At 37.2% G+C, this 23146-nt stretch overlaps 2 protein-coding genes across 3 annotated transcripts in view; both read left to right on the top strand.

The window, feature by feature from the left end:
- The first annotated feature begins 5842 nt into the window (after positions 1 to 5842).
- LOC107749308 (transcription factor RFX4-like) lies at positions 5843 to 20955 on the top strand. Its single transcript, XM_016564422.1, has 14 exons — positions 5843 to 5904; positions 7464 to 7677; positions 8202 to 8279; positions 8381 to 8544; positions 10683 to 10783; positions 10883 to 10941; positions 11061 to 11205; positions 11784 to 11878; positions 12815 to 12932; positions 13689 to 13808; positions 15153 to 15314; positions 15494 to 15659; positions 15761 to 15899; positions 19693 to 20955. Exons 1-14 carry the CDS (start codon positions 5843 to 5845, stop codon positions 19951 to 19953), a joined length of 1884 nt encoding a protein of 627 aa, XP_016419908.1. The 3' UTR covers positions 19954 to 20955.
- A 742-nt stretch (positions 20956 to 21697) lies between these two features.
- LOC107749279 (synembryn-B) overlaps positions 21698 to 23146 on the top strand; it is a 15774-nt gene continuing 14325 nt past the window's right edge. Inside the window, exon 1 of one of the 2 annotated variants that reach the window (XM_016564375.1) lies at positions 21698 to 22098. In XM_016564375.1, the coding sequence (XP_016419861.1) occupies positions 22015 to 22098 (84 nt within the window). In that variant the 5' untranslated portion in view covers positions 21698 to 22014. The remainder of the gene's footprint in view (positions 22099 to 23146) is intronic. The other variant, XM_016564374.1, reaches the window with a different exon arrangement.

Below are 23146 nucleotides of genomic sequence, written 5' to 3' on the forward strand. Positions count from 1 at the left end.
TTTTTTTTTTTTTTTTTTTTTGACTTGAAGGGAATAAACTGATTATTGGCATTTCCTCTAGTTTACAGTGTGTATGTGTGCTGTCTGAAATATGTAGATTTTTTTGTTTCAGTTCCCTTCAGAATGGTAAGGTTTGCTTTACAATAAACAAATAAATAGTAAAGGTAAATGATGAATAATGTGTACATTTTGTTTTTGTTGCATCTCAAGACATTTTCTTTTTTTTAAGAGCGATGATCAGAAAGTATTGGTGGTGGAAGTATTGAGCAGTCTTGATGAAGTGTTAATGTGACAACACTGACAGCAGAAAGGAGCTTGTTGTTACATTGACCACCTTCCCACTTTGCTGCTTTTTTTATACACCAAATCATCCACTATTCAAAGATTGCTCCCACCCACCAAGCAGCCGTGGAAAGCTTTGATTGGAAGAATGCATCTCACATCGGTAGAATGGGCACTGACAGTGCGGCTCACTCGCTGGTTGGTGAGGTATAAGGGTCTGAGGGTGTCTCTTTTGGCCGGCTGCACCTGTCCTAGCTAATGAGGGGCTAATGAGACTGAGGGTAGACGAACAGAAAAAGGAAGTCTTCTGAGGAGACGATGCAAAGATTGACTTCCTCCTCCCTCCTTTCCTTCACAGCCTCCATCTTTAAAGCTGTAATTAAGGAAATTTTCATTGATGTTTGCCTCTCTCTCGCCATCCACTTCCCAGCTTGTTAGAGGTGCTGGTTAATCTATACAGTTTCAAATGAAAGCTGGTATACTGGCCTTTAGATGAAGCTTTCAATTTGTTATTTTGTTCGGTTTCTTTGAAGATTTGTAGTATTAGTTCTGTTTTATTTATTGTTTACTTGTTTTTAATATGAGAGGTACGCTACTGTCAAACATTTGGAGTTACGATTTTTTTAGTATTTTTAAAATAAATTATATTACAAGTCATAATAAGTTTTCTATTTTAATATATTTTAAAATGTAATTTATTCCTATGATGGCAAAGCTGAATTGTCAGCAGCCATTATTCCAGACTTCAGTGTCAGTCAGATTATCATTCAGAAATCATTCTAATATGCTGATTTGCTGCTGAAAATACTTGTGCTGCTTAATATTTTGTGGAAACTAATGCATTTTTTTCTGGATACTTAGATGAATAGATGAACAACATTTATTTGAAACAGAAATGTCTTTAACCCTACTTTTTATGAATTTAATATGTCCTTGCTGAATAAAAAGACTTATTTCTTTAAGAACAAATCTTTCTGACCCCAACCTTTTGAACAATAGTCAATGTCTAGACAGCAAACTGGAAAACTGAGCCATAGCATAGTGGACCAAAAAACAGCTGTTGCCAACAATGGACAATAAGCAAAGATGCTATGCTGTAATAACTGATGGCTCAGTGTTGGTTTGCTTATGGCCCCCAAAAATTGCATTGCATTAGACGATAAAATATAAAACCAATGACATCTGCAAAGAAAATTAACTTGAACTACTTTGAAATTACTTCGAAGTTCTCAAGTTCACACAGGTGAACATGTATGCCATCTAAGGATATTTTACACTAACATTTGACAACCAGAAAGTGTCCAAACTCGTATATTTCCATGTATATCTGTTGTTTTAACACTTAAAATTTCCGTTTTCAACTAAATGTTTTGCTTGAAATGTTCTTTCTTTTAAATAATTGGCAGTTGGTTTGATATTTTCTAACTCTATGTTCTAATTTTAAATTAAGTGTTTAAACACATTTTGGGGGCCACCGTACATTAGTTCCATCCAAACCTCAAATGACAAATATCTCCAGCTGAAGTCCTGCCGCCACGCAGCGAGGAGCCCGTCGTGGCATCCTTACGCCTGCGCAGTCGATAGATGTAGGAGCGAACGTTCCTCTGCCATCCAGCAAGTGGGGAGCAGTTCCACCATAATCCCCCTTTCTGCTACTCACTCTTTCCCCCGTGGTTCCATTCATATTCTAATCACAGCTTTCCCTTCTGCAGTTTGTAGGCACTCCATCAGAGCCCTCCCTGCCTCAGGCTCTACACTTTTACTTCCCTCTTTTGTGGCCGCACTCTCCTCCCAGCACACTAAAATAAGGTTGCTTCAAGGAGAGAGCGAGAAGGGGAGGGGGTCCACCAAACTTTCTCTTTCCAGTTTTGCCAATGGCCTTAATGGGCGTTTGGTGTCAAAAGCATCCAAAATGACGATGGAATGCATTTGTGTGAGAGTTCGACGTTTTTTGCATCGATTTTGAATGAACGCAACTTCAACGCTCCCGTTTCCAGAGCTTCGGAGTTGAAGACATCAAAAAAAGTGCAATTTTGCAATGGGCCAAAAAGTGGCCCTTGGATGGAGGACTTTAAAACTAAAGCAGTGGGGGCAGAGTGTGTATGTGCGTGTGAGGAGAGGGTACGAAAACGTATTAAATGCTATAATGGGAGACGGGGAGGCCACAGTGCTGGGTTTGCGTAGATCTAAGCCTCTTTTTTTTTTCTGGGAAGGGAGCTTTTCTTATTCAAAACAGCCTCACAAAAGACTTCCAGTGAGCCTTGCCACATCCCCATCTGACTCGAAGCCATTCATCAGCCTGCCGAGCCTATCAATGACATGTCCCCCATCAGGGCTCCTATAAAATCAGCCCCTTTCCCATGAAACATCAGCAAACATTTTGACGGCTCTGGCTTTTCCCCCGCTGGATCTCTGGAGTCTGTGATCCCCCTCCACCCCACCCGCTCCTACAACCCGCACCCCCACCTCCATCACCACCGCCACCCTCTCCACGGACCTCACATCTTATCCATCTCAGCGCCGGGCAGTTCTCTCGGAGAGACGGAGGGAGCTGAGGAGGGGGAGTCCTGCACGGAGCCATTTTCTCAAAGGAGCCCCTGGAACGTGCATGGGAAGAGGATGCATTGTGGGCTGCTGGAAGAGCCTGACATGGATTCCACAGGTTGGTTCCTGCTGCACCGCCGTGACATCGGGACGCTTGGGATCAGGGCTCTTTTGGAACGCGAAGCGGGCCTTGGGATTGTGTGACCTGAGATTGGCATCAGAAAAAGTTATTTAACCTTCCGTCAGGGAAGCTCTTGTTCACCAAGAGATAAATTGGCATGTTTTTAATTGCTCAGGATGGGTGCTCTTTTGCTGAGATTATTGTTTTACGTGGTTTTGGGATTATGTAAAGTGGACGGCAGTTTTACGGAGTAGCAATGTGACCTTAAATTTTGGTCACAGTTCTGAGTTTGTCGTCCAGTTTAAAAGTTTTATGAAAATGAGGCACCTGCTCAAGCCAGGTTTTGACTTGAGTGAAACTGCACTCTGTACAATTGGTAAATATAAAATTGCTGCTTCTGAAGCTATAAACACTAAAGACAACATTATAATCTGTACAGAATATTTAGATAACAGATGTTATGCTGTAGTGTTTTACTAATTTTGTTTTTAAAACACGTTCCATGTGGCTTCAGTTACTCAGTTCAATGCAATTGTTCTAGGAAAAAAATTAGAAGTTAATTATTGAATATTTGCTATATTTAAATGACGCTTTTTCACTCTGATATTTAATGCATGATTATGAACTATCTCAGATCAGTCTCGCCGTTAGATTGGATTTAATCCAATTATTTAGAGCACTTAAACTGTTCACAGAGCAAATAATTCAATTACAGACTGAAAATCTGATCTCAGTTGACTAAGCCAACGCTGACGGAGATGAATTAGTTTCTGAGAAAAAAATATTTGTTGAGCTTCAAAATAACAGCTGCAGAATAATAATAATAATAATACTTTTTAAATTTAAATACATTTAAAATAAAACGTCAGCAAAAATGTAACTAAATTGTTTAAAAAAGTAATAATAATTACCAATTGGTGGCATTCCAAATAATGTATTATTGCTATTTTAAAAAGTCAAATAAATAGTTTAGACCGCTTGTTATTGTCTGGTGTTATCACTGATAGTGACATTTTTTAAATTACCTTATATGTTTTGCAAAACAAAGGATATTACACATTTTAAGTAAATTTAACTTGTTTATCTTTTTCTCCATCTGACTTCAGGTTTATTTTGCTTCTCAATAAGTCACTATAAGGAAAGTTTGTAAAATAACCAAACTTAAGTTTAAGAACTTTAATTAAAATAAATGAGACACATGTGTAATAGGCTACTGTCTGGGTGTTTTGCTTGATTGTCTCCTGTTGAAACTAATGATGAGGATTTATTAGGATTATTATGATGCATCAAAACTGGGAACTTTTAAAGAAACTTGAACTGATTCAAGTTTTTTTAGCTCCCAAACTATGACGTGTAATCCCTTGAGAAATGCAGATTTCAGTCTTAATTTAATCAAATCACTCCTAAAAGAATATTTTAATAAAATCGAAACTGCTTCTTGCTTTACACCTGCCGTTTGAGCAGTTCGTTGTCTGATGGCTGTCAAAGAACTTATCCAACAAAAGTTTTAAGTCTCATAACTTTCACTATAACTTCAGCCGCCATCTTGATGCATCAGCAGGCTGTTGGTTTCCCAGTCGACTCGCAGCCCTGGCAACCAATGCTATAGCGACAGTTGCCATGGCCCGTGCGGGAAAACATGATTGACATAAGTTCGAATCGAATTATATTATAAGCGTTTCTGTTTTGTGATGTAAGGACACCAGCCGGCTTACTTACATAACAGAAATGAGAATGGCGCTAAAAAAGGTTCTATTATGACGACAGCGCTATGGAGGAGCGCGCGCTTGTAATTCGCCTCGGGAACAATGCGGGATTCCTGCAGTTCTGCTAAAAACATTTCGAATAGAATCCCAGCTGCCCAAAGATCCACACAATCGATTGTAATTGAATTGCACCGTCATTATTCTGCCCCTCAACTCTATAGACAGTGGCTGCAATAACACACAGCCACGTTTACTGGTGTTTATTGCACTCACTCGACCGCAAACTGACAGTTCGTGTGAACAAGAAAAATTATTTGGAATTCACAAATGAACAATTACAGTTCAACGCTTTAGCAGTTTTTTTTTTTCAAGCTGTGGTGGGAAAAAGCTTAAAGAAAGAAAGAAAAAGAAAAAAGAATAGTTAAGTTTAGAAACCACAGCGCGGTCATGCACCTGTTGCTTCTGCTGATGGGAATTACTGAGATAAATCATATGATGTTAAAATTTAGGCTATGTTTAAATAAAAATAGAATGGTGCAGAAAATAATAAATGAAAGCTAAATGAAACGTTTGTAGGTTTAATAATGTTGTAATAATGTGGTTTTTAATTTTTCATCTAAGAAAAAAAGAGGACATAACAAAAAGGCTACTGTGAAGACAGCCATATATAGGTTATGCTTACAATAAAAAAAAACAGTAATGTAAATATATATAGCCTACATAAATATATTTTACTTTCGCAGAGAGCTGGATTGAAAGATGTCTGAACGAAAGCGAGAGCAGGCGCTTCTCCAGCCACTCTTCTATTGGAAATATGTCCAACGACGAAAGTAAGTCTAACGAATATTCATGAATAAATTAAATGAAACTATAAACTGCATGAAACATGAACAATTATTTAAAGGGAACCTAATGTGAGTGTTATGACAGAACATGTCTTTAAAAAAGAAAAAGAAAACAAAAAAAGACTTAAGACACCTTTATTATACACTGTATATAACATTTTACTTTATATAATATATCTGATGCAAAAGCCTCTAAGTGCCGTTGGAAATTTTCTTCTAAAATGAGCATTTTTATCAGGCTCCTATGTTTATGTTCAGTTATTTCACTTAAATGGCAATGAAAAGAACCTATTCATTGCCATTGAAGTGAAATTACTGAGCTTACACATAGGAGCCTGATAAAAATGCTCATTTTAGAAGAAAATTTCTTGATTCTCAGCCGGTCAACGCTGCAAGCTTTGGGAAGGTAATAACCTGTATTCAGCCCTTCAGTGATGAAATCAAATATTTGGGAATATTTGGGTCTTTTATGATAGTCAAGTTTTGATGAGGTAATCATGGAGTTTTCTCTCATCAAAGATCCTATAAACATACATGTCCACGTGAAAGAGGAAGGAAAACATCTGTTACCAAAAAAAAAAAGCATGACATAATACTGGGTGTTATGAAGAGCCACAGCCAGTGGTCTCATCAAAGATCCTATAAACATACACATGTTCACGTGAAAGAGGGAAAAAAACCTGTTATAAAAAAAAAAAAGCATGACATAATACTGGGTGTTATGAAGAGCCACAGCCAGTGGTCTTTTCTTACACCTCTTCTGCAAACTCATAGCTGGACAATATAAACAATGAACATGTTCACCCTTGTTCCCACAACCCCTCAACCCACCTACTCATATAGCCGCCCCCCGACACCCTTATCCCGCTCCCCCGGGTCCTGTACATAATCGGATTACTTTTTTCAAGTAACTAAAGTGACACATTACTTTTAATTTTAGTTACTTTTTCAAATGAGTAACGCAAGTTACTTTTGTTTTCCATTTATTGATTGAGACCTCTTGTTTCCATGTTGAGTGAAATTGCGAGTAAGTGCTAAGGTGCACTGTGTAAACATGATGGTTACTGTAGTTCTAGACTAAATGTGAACATGCATTTATTCATCTTACTTGCACAAAAACAGATTCAGTATTCCTAGAAATGAATAAAAACAGTGAAATGCAAACTCAGAATATTCCGCAAACATGCAATAATTAAATCTGTTAAATAACACAAATATATATTACGTATTTAATCTCAGTGCTGACCTTTGATGGTCAACCATACGAATAAGATAACCATATGAACTAAATGACTTGAGTTAAACATCACATTTGTTTGGTTTTTTTTATTGCTGAAATAAGTGTTATTTGTTATTAATAATTTTTTTTATTCACAAGCCCAGCCCAGGTGAGAAAAAGTAACACAAAAGTAATGTAACGCATTACTTTCCATAGAAAGTAACTAAGTAACGCAATTAGTAACTTTTTTAGGGAGTAGCGCAATATTGTAATGCATTACTTTTAAAAGTAACTTTCCACAACACTGCCTACAAGTGGAGTAAGTATTACTTCTAAAAAAATAAAAAATATGGTAATATATTTGCACAATTATTCCCCCCCCCTTTGTATCCACCCTAATGTTGATCTAAACTGTGCAAAAGTTCACTCAATCAAAAGTGCTCACTTCTAAAGTTCATGGTGACCACTTTTTTATATTTAGAATTAATATATATATATATATATATATATATATAGCACCAAATGAACTGTCAAAAAAGATGCAGTCATGAGAATCTTAGGCATTGAAAGATGTATCGCCATTTACACTAGACAGATAATATGGAAAAAGTTATTCATGCCTATAAAAACCAGTGCAGAGATTATGAAAACCTTCTAATCATGACTGCTTTAACTGCTTTTGTAGGACTGCTTTAGTCAGCAAACAAAGTAAAATGTTCATTCTGCCACTCGCTCGTCCCTCTTAGGTATCACTACTATGGAATCGCTGTGAAAGAGAGCTCTCAGTTCTACGATGTGATGTACTCTAAAAAGGGCGCTGCGTGGGTGAACGAGACGGGCAAGAAAGTGGTCACCAAACAGACAGTGGCGTATTCACCGCGCTCCAAGCTGGGCACTCTCCTGCCAGACTTTCCAAATGTCAAAGACTTAAATCTGCCTGCCAGTCTGCCAGAGGAGAAGGTAAACAGATCACTAAAACTCTAACTACTAACCTCCAACTCCAACCCCCCTCTCCCTCCTCCTGCCCACTACCCTCCCCTCTAGATCCTGCTTTCATGTGTCAGACGGACCTTCCCTGGGCCTGGATTTAGATGAAGACCTGGAGGATTTATGTGTTGGTTCCTAGCGAACTCTTAATCTTTCGAGTAGATAATAAGATCTCGCATTGCACAAAGGATGGGCACTAGCTGTCCCGCTTTAAAAAGGCGCCTGTAATTTTAAATGGTTTGTGAGTTTCTGATCTTTAAAGCCTTTTTACACACTGGTTTGGCAGGACCTTGTAAATAGGCATTGTTCGTGAAAGCAGCTTTTTTGTTGTTTGGTATTTGTATCCTCTTTCTTTAGGGTTAGAGTCTTTTGGTGTCTTATTAATGCATGACCATGAGTCAGGGATGAATTTGGTATGACATAATTAGCACTAAGTGAATTATTCTTTGTGGGAAAGTATTATAAGTCATTTAAATGAGCTTTTTTTCCTCTAAAAGGTCTCAACCTTTATCATGATGTACAGAACTCACTGTCAGAGGATACTGGATACAGTCATACGAGCCAACTTTGATGAGGTCTGCTATTTCTTCAAGCTTTGATCAACTGGTGGCATGATGAGGGTGATCAATTCCGTCATGTTATCGCAATGTTTATTTGTGTTTGTGTATATGCGTAGGTCCAGAGCTTCCTGTTGCACTTTTGGCAGGGCATGCCGCCCCACATGCTCCCTGTCCTGTGCTCTTCTACAGTGGTCAACATAGTCGGTGTGTGTGACTCCATATTGTACAAGGCCATCTCAGGAGTCCTCATGCCCACCGTCCTACAGGCTCTGCCTGACAGGTGAGTCCCATTCCCACCTTTTTTGATTTAGTTAAAAACAGAATTTATACACCTGCAGTTTAAGGATAGTGCTGCAGTACCTTTCAGAATTACATGCAATCCATTTTATTTCCTCAATGTGACATAATTCTGAGTAAAATGGGATATTTAAAGGGTTAGTTCACCCCAAAATGAAAATTATGTCATTAAATACTCACCCTCATGTCGTTCCAAACCTGTAAGACCTTTGTTCATCTTCGGAAGACAAATTAAGATATTTTTGATGAAATGTGAGAGCTCTCTGACCCTCCATAGACAGCAACGCAACTGTAATGTTCCCAGGTCCAGAAACGTAGTAAGGACATCGGTAAAACAGTCCATGTGACATCAGTGGCTCAACTTCAGTTTTGCGAAGCTACGAGAATACTTTTTGAGCGCAAAGAAAACAAAAATAACAATTTATTCAATTCTTCTCCCCCGAGTTACGTCTTCCGCCATTTTAGAGAGTATCTCAATGCATACGCACGCTTTCCCCTAAGCATAAACAACGCTAATTACGCAGATTACGTTCATGCGCGCGCTTTCTCCCCCGAACGTAAACAACGCTGATTACGTCGATTATGCTCTTGGGTACTCTCCAAAATGGCGGAAGACGTAACTCGGGGGAGAAGAATTGTTAAATAAATTATGCTGTTTTTGTGGGTGAACTAACCCTTTAATAAGAAAAATAATTATGACAGGATTTGATTCTGATTTATTCATCAGAATTGGGTGGATTGAAAAAGGCTGTGCCTGTACCTATATGAAATAAATAAAAAAGTGAGAGAATTTGACAAAATAAGAGGGCTTTGTGACATTAGCTGAAAGTTAAGGTCAAGTAAACTCACATATTAATATAATTATTGGTAACACTTTAGTATTGGGACCAGTTAGTATTGGGACCAGTTCTCGGTATTAACTAGTTGCTTATTAGCATGCCTATTATTAAAATATTGGCTGTTTATTAGTACTTATAAAACACATAATCTGCCTGACCATATTCTACATCCCTAATCCTACCCAATACCTAAATTTACCAACTACCTTACTAACTATTAATTAAGCAGCAAATTAGGACTTTATTGAGGGAAAAGTCGTTGTTAATGTTTTGTTAATAGCGAGGATTGGACCTTAAAATAAAGTGTGACCAGATTTTTACGTGCATATATGGATATTTCACATTCAACATAATCAGCATTTGCATTACGAACAACTGTATGAAATTAGCCCCACTGTTGGTAAAAGCCGCGTCTTTATTTTCAGTAATCACTGGGATCAGATCATATATATGCAATGCTTAATAAACATTCTAGAATCACATTCAGTTTTTGTTATCAAATTAACATCCTCATGCCAGAGTCCTTAAATAGGTTTTTAAATTGGATTTATCGATTCCTTACTCTCGACCCGTGATCAGTCAAATCTGACTTCTGCAGCTAGTGTTGGATGCAGGGTTGTTATTGTTTTTTTACACGAAATTGGGCTGCTTTTAAACTGTTGCCATGGGTTGATTTTCCCCAGTGGGTTAAAGGTTTAAAATATTGCATAAATTACATTTGGTTGAAATGCTTGTACTGAAACATTTTGCATTCTACCTGTAATAAAACTGCTGAATGTTTTGGGCCACACTAGTAGGAAGCATTTGAGCTGTGTTTATGATAAATGTCCATGACAGTGACTGTAAAATTTCTATTTTAGGGATGGAAATTGCATTTTTATATTTGGGACAAGGTAATTGGGCTACTTTGGGCTGTTTTTTTAATGGCATGGGCTTGGGATGCACAATTAAAATGATGTAATAGTTGTGATTATTATTTTACCTTCCTTCAACTTGTTAAAACACCAAGCAACCAATCAGCTTTGGTCAAATGGACTTTTCTCTTCAAGCTAAATAAATACCTTAAATACTATTGCCATTGAGATCATTGCTAGCATTATCTGCATTTCATTTTTTTGCGTCAGTGTAATTAACTTACCAGAAGATTTCCTGCCAATGACGAATGACTCTTATTTGAATTGCCCCAGACAAAAGGTCAAAAATTCATTGCGTCAGAGCATCCTTTGTACTTAAGTGTAATGTACTACATGGTGTCCTTGTTTGTGTGTTTTGAATAATGTAGCCTGACTCAGGTGATCAGGAAGTTCGCCAAGCAGCTGGACGAGTGGCTGAAGGTGGCATTACATGACCTGCCTGAGAACTTGCGCAACATAAAGTTTGAATGTATGTGCTAATATACTCTGAAATACTCTGAAAAACATCAAAATGAATTTTGCTGGCATTCTAAGGCCATTTCTAAACAAATATATGTTTTATTCTCAGTGTCAAGAAGATTTTCCCAGATACTTAAACGACAAACATCATTAAACCATCTCTGTCAGGTATACAGGAATTGTATGTTAAATATGTAACATTTTCCTATATTCCATCATGTTTACACAAGTGTATATGATCAGGCATATTGCAGGGTGAAATCTGAATGATGTACTTGCTCTTGCAGGCCTCTCGAACCGTGATCCACAGTGCAGACATCACCTTTCAGATGCTTGAGGACTGGAGGAACGTAGACCTTAACAGCATCACTAAACAGACTCTTTATACGATGGAAGACTCCAGAGAGGACCAGAGGAGGCTTATCATCCAATGTAAGATTTAAATGAAAAAGTATTAGATCAGACCTAGCCGGTTTAGTTCAGAATGATTTATTAGTGTTTCTGTGCTTCACTAGTTTAGTGGTGTGTTATTGCAGCAGAATCACATGCAGCGCTGTGTTAAAAACCCTGCTGGTTTATGATTCGGATTTCACACAGTAGCTGTCAACCAGCGCTGAATCATTCCCACGACCATGAGAGTCGAGCTTTAACCACAGACACTTGAGAGGTTAACCCTCACAGTTTGACACCCTGAGGAGCATTTCAAATTCATTTCAGCGTCAACCTCTCACATGCCTGATCAGGTCAAAGTTCAAAGATTCTGTCATGTCGTCCTCAAATGAGGATTCTGAGCTCCTCTCTCTCTCCATTTAATACAGATTTCTCAAGTCTGTGCCAGTAGTATTTTTGCAATTATGTATAAGCAACTTTTGCAAGCAATTAAAACTGATATTGTGAAATGAATGCTTCAAAAAAAGAATTGTATTAATTTTGGATGCTTATGATTTCTTCTTCCTACTCAGATATATTGTTAATCTCTCTGTCTATCTGTTTTCTGTTGTTTTTCAAAGTGTATCAAGAATTTGACAGACTGCTGGAGGACCAGTCGCCCATTGAAGCCTACATCGAGTGGCTGGACTCTATGGTGGAGAGATGTGTCATGAAGGTAAGTGTTCATACCATGAAATTCATATTATGCTTAATTCACAATTTGCAGTATGATTATTATGTACCTATATATTTCATTATGTAGATTATATGTATATATACTGTATATTTGAATTTTTTGAAAATATATATTCCAAAAATTCAAAGCTGAATTTCTCCAGTCTTCAGTGTCACATGATTCTTCAAAAATCATTCTAATATGCTGATTTAGTGCTCAGGAAACATTTTTTTTATTACTATCAGTTGCAAACAGTATTTCGTTTTTATTTTTTTTTTGTAGAAACTATGATATTTTTTCCCTCAGAATTCTTTGATTAATAGTTAGGAACAGCATTTCTTTGAAATATATATTTTTTTGTAACATTATAAATGTCTTAACTGACACTTTTGATGCATTTTAACGAGTCCTTGCTGAATAAAAGTATTGATTTATTTTTTTTAAATTACTGACTTTTTGCCATTTAAAATGTAAAATGATTTTATATAGTATTTTTTTATTTTTACACATTTTTTAAAAATAATTTATTTATTCATTTTAGAGACATTTAAACAGGAATATCAAGTATTGTCATAGCCCTTTTCAAGCACTGTTTATATGTTCTTCCAATCCAAACTAAATCTGCAGGTGTCCAACCCATGCAACTCTAAATGCCGTCACAACATACTTAAGACTTTTCGTGATGCAATTCCCCAACTTAATAATGTCTTCATGGCCCCTTTTCGTGCCCATTATAGTCCAGATATGGGCTTGTAAATCTGGTTTCCATGGGAACTTCTACTACCTACCAGACAATAGTTCAATGGGAGGGTGTTTCCTTAGGGGCAAATCAAATAGTTGACTTTTTGACATGTTTTTCGTTCTTGGGGGTTAGACCCAAAGGTTAAGGCCCCTGCACCCTCCCCCAGGCTTTTCTCATGGTAATACTCCATTTAGGTGGCGGGGAAGAGACCCGGATGCCTGAAGAGGATAGCTCAGCAGTTCCTGCTCATGTGGTCATGTTTCGGGACCAGAGTTATCCGGGATATGACGCTACATAGCGCACCCAGCTTCGGTGAGTCAGGCTGCACCGTTTTGTCACAGTCATCCTATTAGGGAGAGTAGATATGAATCTTCTTTTAACTCATTTGATTTGTCAAGTTAACTAAAAGTTCCTCAATCCACAACACCAAGTGTCAACTTTTAACTAAGATGGCAGCTTTGCTAACTCTTGGCTTACACCACCTAGCTGTCTATGGTAAAGTAACTGAAAGAAGGACCATAAAAGAGGTGAAGGCCCCCTCCCTGTCAGCTCTGTCTGTGAATATCAAAGGCACAGCTGGTTGCAGTGTTTTGATAATGCAGCTCTCTGTACAAAACAGCTAATTAACAAAGGCTAACCCCCACCAAGTCTTTCCCTCTTCTTCCCATTTTATGACCGGGCAGTATTGCGCCCAGTCCGCTGAATAGCCGCAATGTTTATTATGCACATAGTGGCTGGAGTTGCTAACACAATGCGAGGATTGTGCCATGCTCCTTATGAATTCTTTCCCCCATCTCATTCAGAACATGGACTCAAAGCATCATATGCTTCAGTAACTCTGTAGTGCTTATGGTTGGACCGCTCGCTTGGTTCTGACTTGGTTTTGAGCTTTTACCATTTAAATGTGCTTCAGTAAATCAGTTAGATTCAAATCGAATTGCATTTGATTGGCTAATGCTGTATGGGAATAGTCCACAAAGCCTTCATTTATTACTTGGACAGGTGACATGAATTGGTAGAATACATAAACTTTTTTATGGTAAATGGGACTATTTTTTGTACTTATAGGCTCATTCCATTTGATCCACCTCATGTTTGATGACTACGTACTATACCTGCTTGAGTCTTTGCACTGCCAAGAGAGAGCCAATGAACTGATGAGGGCTATGAAAGGAGAGGGGACACCAGGTGAGATCCATTTGATACAAGCAATAGAGCTGATCGCTCATGGCTTCAGTCTGGAGACCAACACGGAAAGCTAATTTGTCACTAAAATAGTAGTTTTCATTAGTTCTGTAGGTGATGTTACTTGAAGAGAGTCACATAAATGGTGCACAGTCAAACCTCAAGTATAAATTTTAAGGTGCTGTTTTTTTAAAAACAAAGTTAAAGCTTATAAAGCCTACTAAATTTGATACACAAATTTCTAAGGCCTCTATAAATTATCAACATGATCAAAACAAAACTCTCAATGTTGAACACAATCTACTACATAACTTCTGTCGTCTGCTTGATAGTTCATACTTCTTTAGGAAGTAAATGAATTGCCTCCTTGTTTTGCCCCTACAGTAAAAAAAAAAGTTTTGGGGAGATAATGAGTGACAACTGATATTTATATTAATATTATATTAATTCCATCTTTATTTGACCCTCTAACTCTAGCAATCTCTATTCTAATTATTTTCTTAAAAACTTGCCCCTTTTAGACTTGCACTCTATTCATTTACTAACTGCTTGTTTTCTTAAAAAAAACAAAAACTAACACTAGCTTCTCTATTCTTTTTCTATTTTATCTATTCCTTTTCTTTTTATTTATTATACAATTAACAAAAGCAAAAAAGGCCTCTAACACTAGCTTGCTCTATTCTTTTTCTATTCTATCGGTTTTCTTTTTATTTATTATATAATAAAAAAAAACATTGCTACGTGAACTGCGTTAAGCTAACTGAGACTTGTTATAGCACTTGCGTATCATTGCTCTTTTGTTGATTTTGATTGCTTCTATATTGTCCTCATTTGTAAGTCGCTTTGGATAAAAGCGTCTGCTAAATGACTAAATGTAAATGTAATTTTATGTAAGTAGTCTGCTATACTGTTCTCATTGATTTATTTGACAAATTATCAGAATTTAATTGAACTTTTTGGCCATATAAATATCAGCAGCTGCACCAAATTGAATATTTTTGCTAATTTATGAATAACATTGAGGTGTTTTTCCTCCGATGAGCTCCATATTCTCCAATATCATACTATATGAGCCATGAAAGACTATTAAAGACCAGCATGAAAGTTATCATAGTTAGGCTTGGTTTAGTGCTGATCTGTCTGGTGGAAGAGGTTGTGCAGCATTGTGTTTCCAGCTAAACTGGTTGACCAGGAATGTCACATCTGGTTAAGATAGTTACGACGTCTGCTGGAGCACACCAGCATCCAAAACATGTGGTGATTGCAGTAGAGAAAATCACAAAGTTTTCAAAATCGCTTTAACTTTTTGACTTTTAACACGCTGACTTTTGTTTTGTACTACTATAGCAGATTCTGGGGAAGAGCTGATGCTCATGGGTTCCACCCCCACATCTACGTCACCTGGACCCTACTCTCCCGCCAAGTCTGTTCACTCGGTGGGTGTACCAGCAGTGGGTTCCCCCAATTCAGCCCAGTCTCCAGAGAACACCAGCATATCAGCTACCACAGGTAAATAGTGTAGAACTGACTCTAAACTGATTCTAAAACTCAAATCTTACATCACAGTCTCCCATTCAGTGGCACATTTGGCACGGCTCCATTCCATGCATCCATTAAAACTGTATCAGATCATTTAATTAACAAGCCAAACACGTTTCTCTGTATATGTATGTCTGTGTATGTGCCAGGAGCTGTTCAGTCATATACCTGGTCCCTTACATACACAGTGACAACCTCAGGTGGCAGCACACCCGAGCCCGGAACCCAGCTTTCCTGCATGAGAGGCGGACCCCCTCTACACGGCTCCTCATCTACTCACAGGATGCCAGTTTACCCATATCGAGATGAGCATGGGTGAGTCCCCAAATTCATTAGACATTAAATGATGTGCTGAATACAACATTACAGTGTGGATTATGAAATGTTTTTAGAGATTTGTACGTTTTTTTTTCTAGGTATACTGGCAGCTATAATTACAGCAGCTACGCAAACCAGCACCATCATGCTATCCAGAGTCAGTACTCCAGTTTAACCCACGAACCAGGACTGCCCACCCCTCTGCACTATTCCTCATACCACCGGACCTCCGGACAGGTTAGGCTCCTCCCACCAAAATGATAAAATCATACAGTATTATTTTAATATGATACAATTTATTCACAAGCTCTGAACTATTTTTTATAAAATATAGTTTCACAATTTTCTTAGACAACACGTTTAATTTTCAAAATACTTGGTCTGAAAAAAGGTTTAATGTCAGTTGAAATCACATTTATGATGAATCATAATTATGACATAAGTCAGAAACTGGCATAATTATGAGATAGTCAAAATTATGATGAACTTTTTGTCAATTGACTGTCATTTCTACTTTTTATCTCATAATTATGACTCATAGTAGCTGAAATTATGACACTAAGCCACAATTATGTAATATGAAGTCAAAATAATGAGAAAGTAAGTCATAATTTGATCTCATAATTATTATAGTACTATAGTAGTATATCATAATTATGCCTTTTTTAATCTTAAGATTTATCTCAGAGTATAATTATTTTGACTGTTTTTTTATGTCATAATTATATATAGGCTATCTATATATATATAGATATAGGCTTCTATATGCATTAGTTGTATTTGCAACCAATTTTAGTGGTTGCGAATTATGGTTACAATTTTTATTTTTATTTTTTATGAAAAATGTTTTGACTGAACTTGATTTTATCCACTGATTTTATCTTAAACCTAAAAGGAAAGCTGTTTCAGAAAAAAAAAATCACTTTTGATTTGACAAAAGCAAACTATTTAATTCAAAGATGAATCATGAACAATGAGGCCAGGAACAAACATTAAGAAAGTAAACCTAATAAGAGATGGAAATGGTTGTGTATTCCCCAGTATTTAGAGTGGAAGTGTATTCCATCCTTGTCTCTTTTACAGGGTTTGTAACTGAGAGAAGAATACTTTTGTGAATGTGAATGGTGCTTGATGTATTACAGTCATTAGCATCTGAAATGTTCTGGTAACTGTTATCCACAGAGGTTTATGGATAGAGAATGCTTGCTTACCTCAGCACACACTAGGGTAATAGGCTGAACTCCTGATCAGAAATACAGGTCATTTAGCATATGCATTTAAAGCATATTCACTTCTGAATGAGAACAAAGATGAAAAAGCTCAGTTAATTGTCTTTGTTAAACCTCTAGAGAACTCTAGGGTTAAAGTTTATTTTAAAAACACTTGCTAAATCTCAAAATGCTGCCATTACTTTAGCATGAATCACCCAAAGCAACATTTTCCATGCAGATTTTAGAAAACTTTGAATGCTGGCTTGGAAAAAGACTTGTTAGGAAGTTCAAATTCCCTTGACAAGGTAAATATAGGGTTTACGTAGTACTTGGAATATTTGAAATTCGAAGGATGTGAGTATTATGTATTTTAAGTTCAAACAGTATGTAGTTTGAATAATTGTTTAGTTTCAAGAGAGTTCAAGTTTGAAAGCTATGTGGTCGCTAGAGTTTTCTTGTTTCTAGATAACAGATTTTTTTTTTTTAAATACATGTTTATTTTTGCCAAGTTTGGTGGATGGTGCCTGAAAGCTCTAGGAGGAGATACAGAAATATTTGCATTGGTTTACTGAATTGTGGACAAGCATGATGGTTTTTCAGTGTGTGAAATGTTCATTTTAGTATGCAGGTGTATACAAAATGTTCATGCTGCATGCTACTAGCTCAGAAACTGAGTGAATAGCTGAATGCTAAGTAGTCTGTATAGTCCTTGAGATAGAGAGAGCGTGAACAGTTGAATTAAACTGTTCGGTTGTGGATGGAGAGGCAGGGGTCTGCGTCACATATATTGAAAGTCAAAGCGGGTGTGATGGTAATTTCCTTTTAAGAGCCCAGCCTTCCTTTGTAATGGGGGATCAGCTGGGCCTCAGAGTTTCAGAAGCAGTGTAGCTGAATTCTCCTCCACACAGCGGATGCAGACTCTGAAAGGTGGACCGGCTAGAGCCAAGAGACCCCCCCCATACACACACACTCAGTATCTGCTCAATGACTGCCTCAGACAGCATTATAGCGGCCGGAGATGCAGATGGAAAAGTGTTTATTAAAATATTGTTATTCAATGGTCTCTTTTCTCTGCATGAACGAAAGGTCACCAAGCAACACATCTCGGTCTCTGACCCCGCCTGACTTTTTTCCATGCCGCAGCCGTTCATAAAGGCTCTGACTGTAGACGGTTTCTATTTAGAGAGCACTTATAAATTTTTACTTCCACTTATTTTCCGTCAACTTAAAATGGATACAATGTCCATGCTTTGTTTGAGAGGGCTACTCTGAAGGAGGCAATGGAGAGGAGACAAATGAAGATTATGCTGACTTCCCCTGAGAGAACAGTGTTTCATATAGACACATATCTTGAGCTGACATGCCCAGTTTTGTTTTTGGTCTGTTACACACGGAAACAAAAATACCTTTCTGGGGGTCTTTTAAGAAAAAGTGCAATGTTACCTTAAAAGGCCTTTTTCTGTTGTGCATGCAGAACAGATGTTCAAATTATGTTAAATTGTTTGGCACTTCTAGTTAGAAAATTGTTAGATAGTCTTGCATCATTATTTTATCAGTAATAAAAATCCAAAAACTGTGACTGAATGCATACACTGTAAAAAAAATAAAAAATAGGGCACAATGTATAAAATGAATTTTTTAACTAAAATGTCTGTAAAATTAATGGATAATGTCCTGGCAGAAAATTACCAGCACATTTTTCAGTTTTATTTATTTGTTTGTTTGTTTAATTACAGTATAACAGGGGAATTTGTCCTGTTTAGTCAGTTGGTCCTGTCAGGACTAAATAATAATATATGATTATTAGTATTATTATTATGATTAATAACAGCAAAAATAACAAACAACAACAATAATAATAATTATTATTATTAGTAGTAGTAGTAGTTATAGTAGTATTATGGCATTTCTTTATTTTTGAATTGATATAATAGCAAAAGATAAACAACAACAACAGAAGTCGTGGCCTAATGGTTAGAGAGTCGGACTCGTAACCCAAAGGTTGCAAGTTCGAGTCTCAGATCCGGCAGGAATTGTAGGTGGGGGGAGTGAATGTACTGCGCTCTCTTCCACCTTCAATACCACGACTGAAGTGCTCTTGAGCAAGGCACCGAACCCCCAACTGCTCCCTGGGCGCCGCAGCATAAATGGCTGCCCACTGCTCCGGGTGTGTGTTCACGGTGTGTGTGTGTGTTCACTGCTGTGTGTGTGCACTTAGGATGGGATAAATGCAGAGCACTAATTCCGAGTATGGGTAACCATACTTGGCCACATGTCACTTCACTTCACTTCACAATAGTAATTGAAATTATATTATTATTCTTTGTCTTCCAATTGTTATATATCATACATTAAAAATAAAGCGATGCCATACTACTACTAATATTAATTATATTATAATAATTATTATTGTTAATATTTTTGTTGATTGTTATTATATCATAAATCAAAAATAAAGAAATGGCACATTACTGCTACTTTTAATGTATAATTTTTTTGGTATCTTTTTTTTATTACTGTTATTGTTATTGTCATTATTATTAATAATATTATTAAAATCATTTTAATCAAATATCATCATATTTTTGCTGTTATATTATTATTAATTATATTGATACAGTAATTTGACTGTGGTTAAGGGTGTTTTAGGCACTCTACTTTGCATTGCAAAAACTCTCTTTATGCATGGCCTAAAAAAAAATGGCTTATGGCTTTATCAACATGAAGAAAGAAGATGAGATTTGCTTAGAAAATGCACCACATGAGCCACTTCTCTGATATTTTGCAATAGTCCTCATGTATGTCTCCCTGTTTTATAGTATCCACAGATGTCCAGAATGGAGTCCTGTTTGATGAGCGGCTCTCCGCTTCTACACTCGAGTGCGGTGACCCCCCGATGGCCGGATGTGCCCTCGGCCAACAGCTGTTACTCCAGCCCCGCTGTCCACACTTCACGCTACTCCACCGGAGACATGTACTCCCCTCTCGCCCCACGCAGGAACTCTGAATATGAGCATGCGCAACATTTTCCAGGATTCGCCTATATTAACGGGGAGGCCACGACTGGGTGGGCAAAATGATTGTACCCTTCTGAGAGTCTCTTTCCAAGAGACAATGTCTGCGTGTGCAAAGCTGTGTGCAAAGCTGGACAGATAAACCAGCGGCAGCCCATATTTAACACAATTCCAGAGAATGTATTTGAGTGGGAATGACATTGTGTCAGAGATGTTTGTATTGGTGTGGTCAGTGTTTACAGTGCAAGCTGCCAATGAAACTCTTTTCGAAAACGCAATCATTGTGAGAGTGCAAAAAAGGCAGTGTCCCAGTTGTGCCTTTCCCTGCCTGTTTATCATTAACTCTTATGAGCATTATAGGCCACTCACTCATTTACTGAGCAAAAACTTTGATTGCTGACCTCGTTTCAACGTAAATATGTACGCAGCTCACGGTGTTCTGTTACCACAAGATTGGGTGTTTGACGTCAAACAGTGATGTTAACAACACCACATTGGGTTTGCTTTTGTCGGCATCAAAGTGTGCTACTTTCCTTGCATAAACATAACACATTCTCAGCAACAGGAAGAAAAGCCTTAATATTTTATCTTAGAACGCCTTCTTGGTCAGCTGCCAGAATACGTACGTCATAGGAGTTCAAACAAATAAGGGCCACTCATGTCAGTACTTGTTGCATGCGAATGTGAAAGTAAGATTTCTCATTTTACACAAATGCAGAATTACCCCAGTGTGAGGCAGGGGGAATATTAGAAATCGTTTCTGTAGCTTTGTAACATTGTGTCCCTTTGCATTGTTTATCTGTGTTTGAAATGTATATCCAGTTTTGTATAATTTTAGGAGCCGAAAAGTGTTAACCTAGGTTTGTGTGTTCTTGAATGCACTCAAAGGTACTGTGGACCGATTACCCTATGGGTAGGAATAAAAAGGAAAGAATATGAAAATGTAACATTTATTATCTTTAGTCACTTTCTCTTGTAAATAAAAGCACTCAGTAACTTCTGTGGTGACAGCTGTTACCATGTAAATGAGATATGTGGATTTATTTGTGCCACATAAAGATTTTTTAAAACCCAGTTCATATCTTATTATTTGTGTTTGAATGTCTATATGTTTGGAATATACATATTAAGAATTTCATTGTACATATATATTGCTATATATAAAGCAATAAAGTATTGACAGGACTGACATGGACAGGTATTGAGCTAATCAGTATTGAACTTGTTACAATGCAGAATTGTTTAAATTGTTAAACCAGCACTGATAAATAAAGTCTAATAAATCTGATTAATGCACTCAATTACTTTTTAAATGGTCACACATTGATAATTTGACTTTAAATATTAATATTTATTTATTTGTGCATTACCATTTCCACCTTGCACTCTAAAAAAGACCTTACACCTCTCAAGTATTCATTGAAAACGGCACTTTAATGAAATGTAGCATAAAAAGAAAACTGAAAGTCAGAGTTTGATAGGCATATTTGGCAAGAAGTATGCATGCAAACCTTCAGATAAATCCTTCTGTGCTCTTTAATGAAGACGATGCACAAGATGTAACTCATTATTGCAGATAATATATAAGTAATTTTAAAGGCTGGCTCAGAAAAACATTTACATTTTGCAGGCATTTTCCAAAGTGATTTACAAAAGATGAATCTAAACATAAAGCAATAGCTATTGCATCTATTATTTTCTGTTGAAAAGTCAGCATCTGTGTTTTGGAAGGATAGTTGCTGGTCAATAGATTTCCCAGTTGGTAGCAGGTTTGTTGTTTTGTTGTTTTGTTGTTGTGCAGAAGCTAATGACCATCAACAAACCACCAGCTACCATCTTAAATAAGATTTTCCAGCAGGATGGGAATTTTGCTGTTCTACCACCATAAATCGTCCACTTAATCGGCCTGGTGAATTTGGATACCATCCAGGAAGGTTTGACGAAATATTTGCCATGTGCACGAGGGACTCTTGTAAAAGCGTGTTGTCGAGAAACGTGACGTTTGACGGGTTAAAGTTGAACAGATGAGAAAAACAGAGGAGGTGTGAGTAACTCTCATCCTTACTGTTGTTATAAGAAGAAGGGCTGCTAGTGTTTGTAAGTGGACGGCAAAAGCAACATTCAGAGATGAGTCTGACTGCTATTCTGTCAGTGATCGACGGTGGAGATGACAAGGGAGCTGAAAAGCTTTTGCAGAAGTATAACATAGAGGTAAAGAGGCTACTGTTAGCTTACCATCTCATGTTGTTTTATTGCGCGCTAGCATTGGCGATATTAGCGAGTTAGCCGCCCGTTAATCTCAATATACCCGGTGTGTGTATGAACCTACAAAAAGATTGATGATCTCAGTGCAAAAATGCTTTGCTCCTGAACTTTGAATATGTACCTGCTTTGTATTTAGTGATTAAAAACACGAGGCATTCGCCTTGGGATCGTAAACTAGCATCCTCCAGCTGTTTGCCAGCCATGATAGCAATATGATACACCCAACTTGACTGTTTTTAAACAAAAATGCCAAATTTTGCTCCCATGAATGAGCAGTGTGTGAAATCTTTGAAGAAAAATGGTAATTTCAAACGAATAGAGTAGAAATGGACTGTTGTTTTGGATGTTAATAGTTGTGAAAGGCAAAATAGCCAAGCTTGACAGCTGTCAGACAGATGCGTAAAAGCAGAAAAATACTATTGGAAATAATGTTGTTCTAACAGGTTTATCAACGAAACGTGTCTGTATGGATTCTTCTGATGTGAACAGAAATTTTAACCTCATATTTGGCGTTTACTTTTTCATTTTAATGACGCTGCATGTTGTTCTGTAGAAAATCTCAAGAGTACAGGATTTTCCTTTACCTACTCCTATAGGAACAGCCTTTTGTAAAGTCAACCACTGTTAGTTAAGTTGTAGTTAACAGTTTGCACTGCAGAAAGAGACTGGTACTGTGATTCATTTAATTATAATGAAATTCATCATGGACAATCAATATCAGTTTAAAGGGGTCATATGATGCTGCTAAAAAGAACAGTATTTGGTGTATTTGGTGTAATGAAATGTGTTTATGCGGTTTAAGATTAAAAAAACACATTATTTTCCACATACTGTACATTATTGTTTCTCCTCTATGCCCCGCCTTTCTGAAACGCGTCGATTTTTACAAAGCTCATCGGTCTGAAAAAGCGAGGTGTGCTCTGATTGGCCAGCTATCCAGTGCGTTGTGATTGGCCAAATACCTCAAGCGTGAGACGGAAATGTTACGCCCCTT

Source organism: Sinocyclocheilus rhinocerous, unplaced genomic scaffold (assembly GCF_001515625.1).
Source record: "Sinocyclocheilus rhinocerous isolate Xijiao unplaced genomic scaffold, SAMN03320098_v1.1 scaffold1311, whole genome shotgun sequence".
Taxonomy (NCBI): Eukaryota; Metazoa; Chordata; class Actinopteri; order Cypriniformes; family Cyprinidae; genus Sinocyclocheilus; species Sinocyclocheilus rhinocerous.

What these genes read in the sequence shown, in the direction of transcription:
- LOC107749308 (XM_016564422.1), top strand. Translation starts at nt 5,843, where the DNA reads ATGCTCATTTTAGAAGAAAATTTCTTGATTCTCAGCCGGTCAACGCTG. An exon ending in CCAGTCTGCCAGAGGAGAAG is followed by an intron (nt 7,678 to 8,201) that starts GTAAACAGATCA and finishes TTCCTCTAAAAG; the next exon opens with GTCTCAACCTTTATCATGAT. An exon ending in ACCACCGGACCTCCGGACAG is followed by an intron (nt 15,900 to 19,692) that starts GTTAGGCTCCTC and finishes CCTGTTTTATAG; the next exon opens with TATCCACAGATGTCCAGAAT.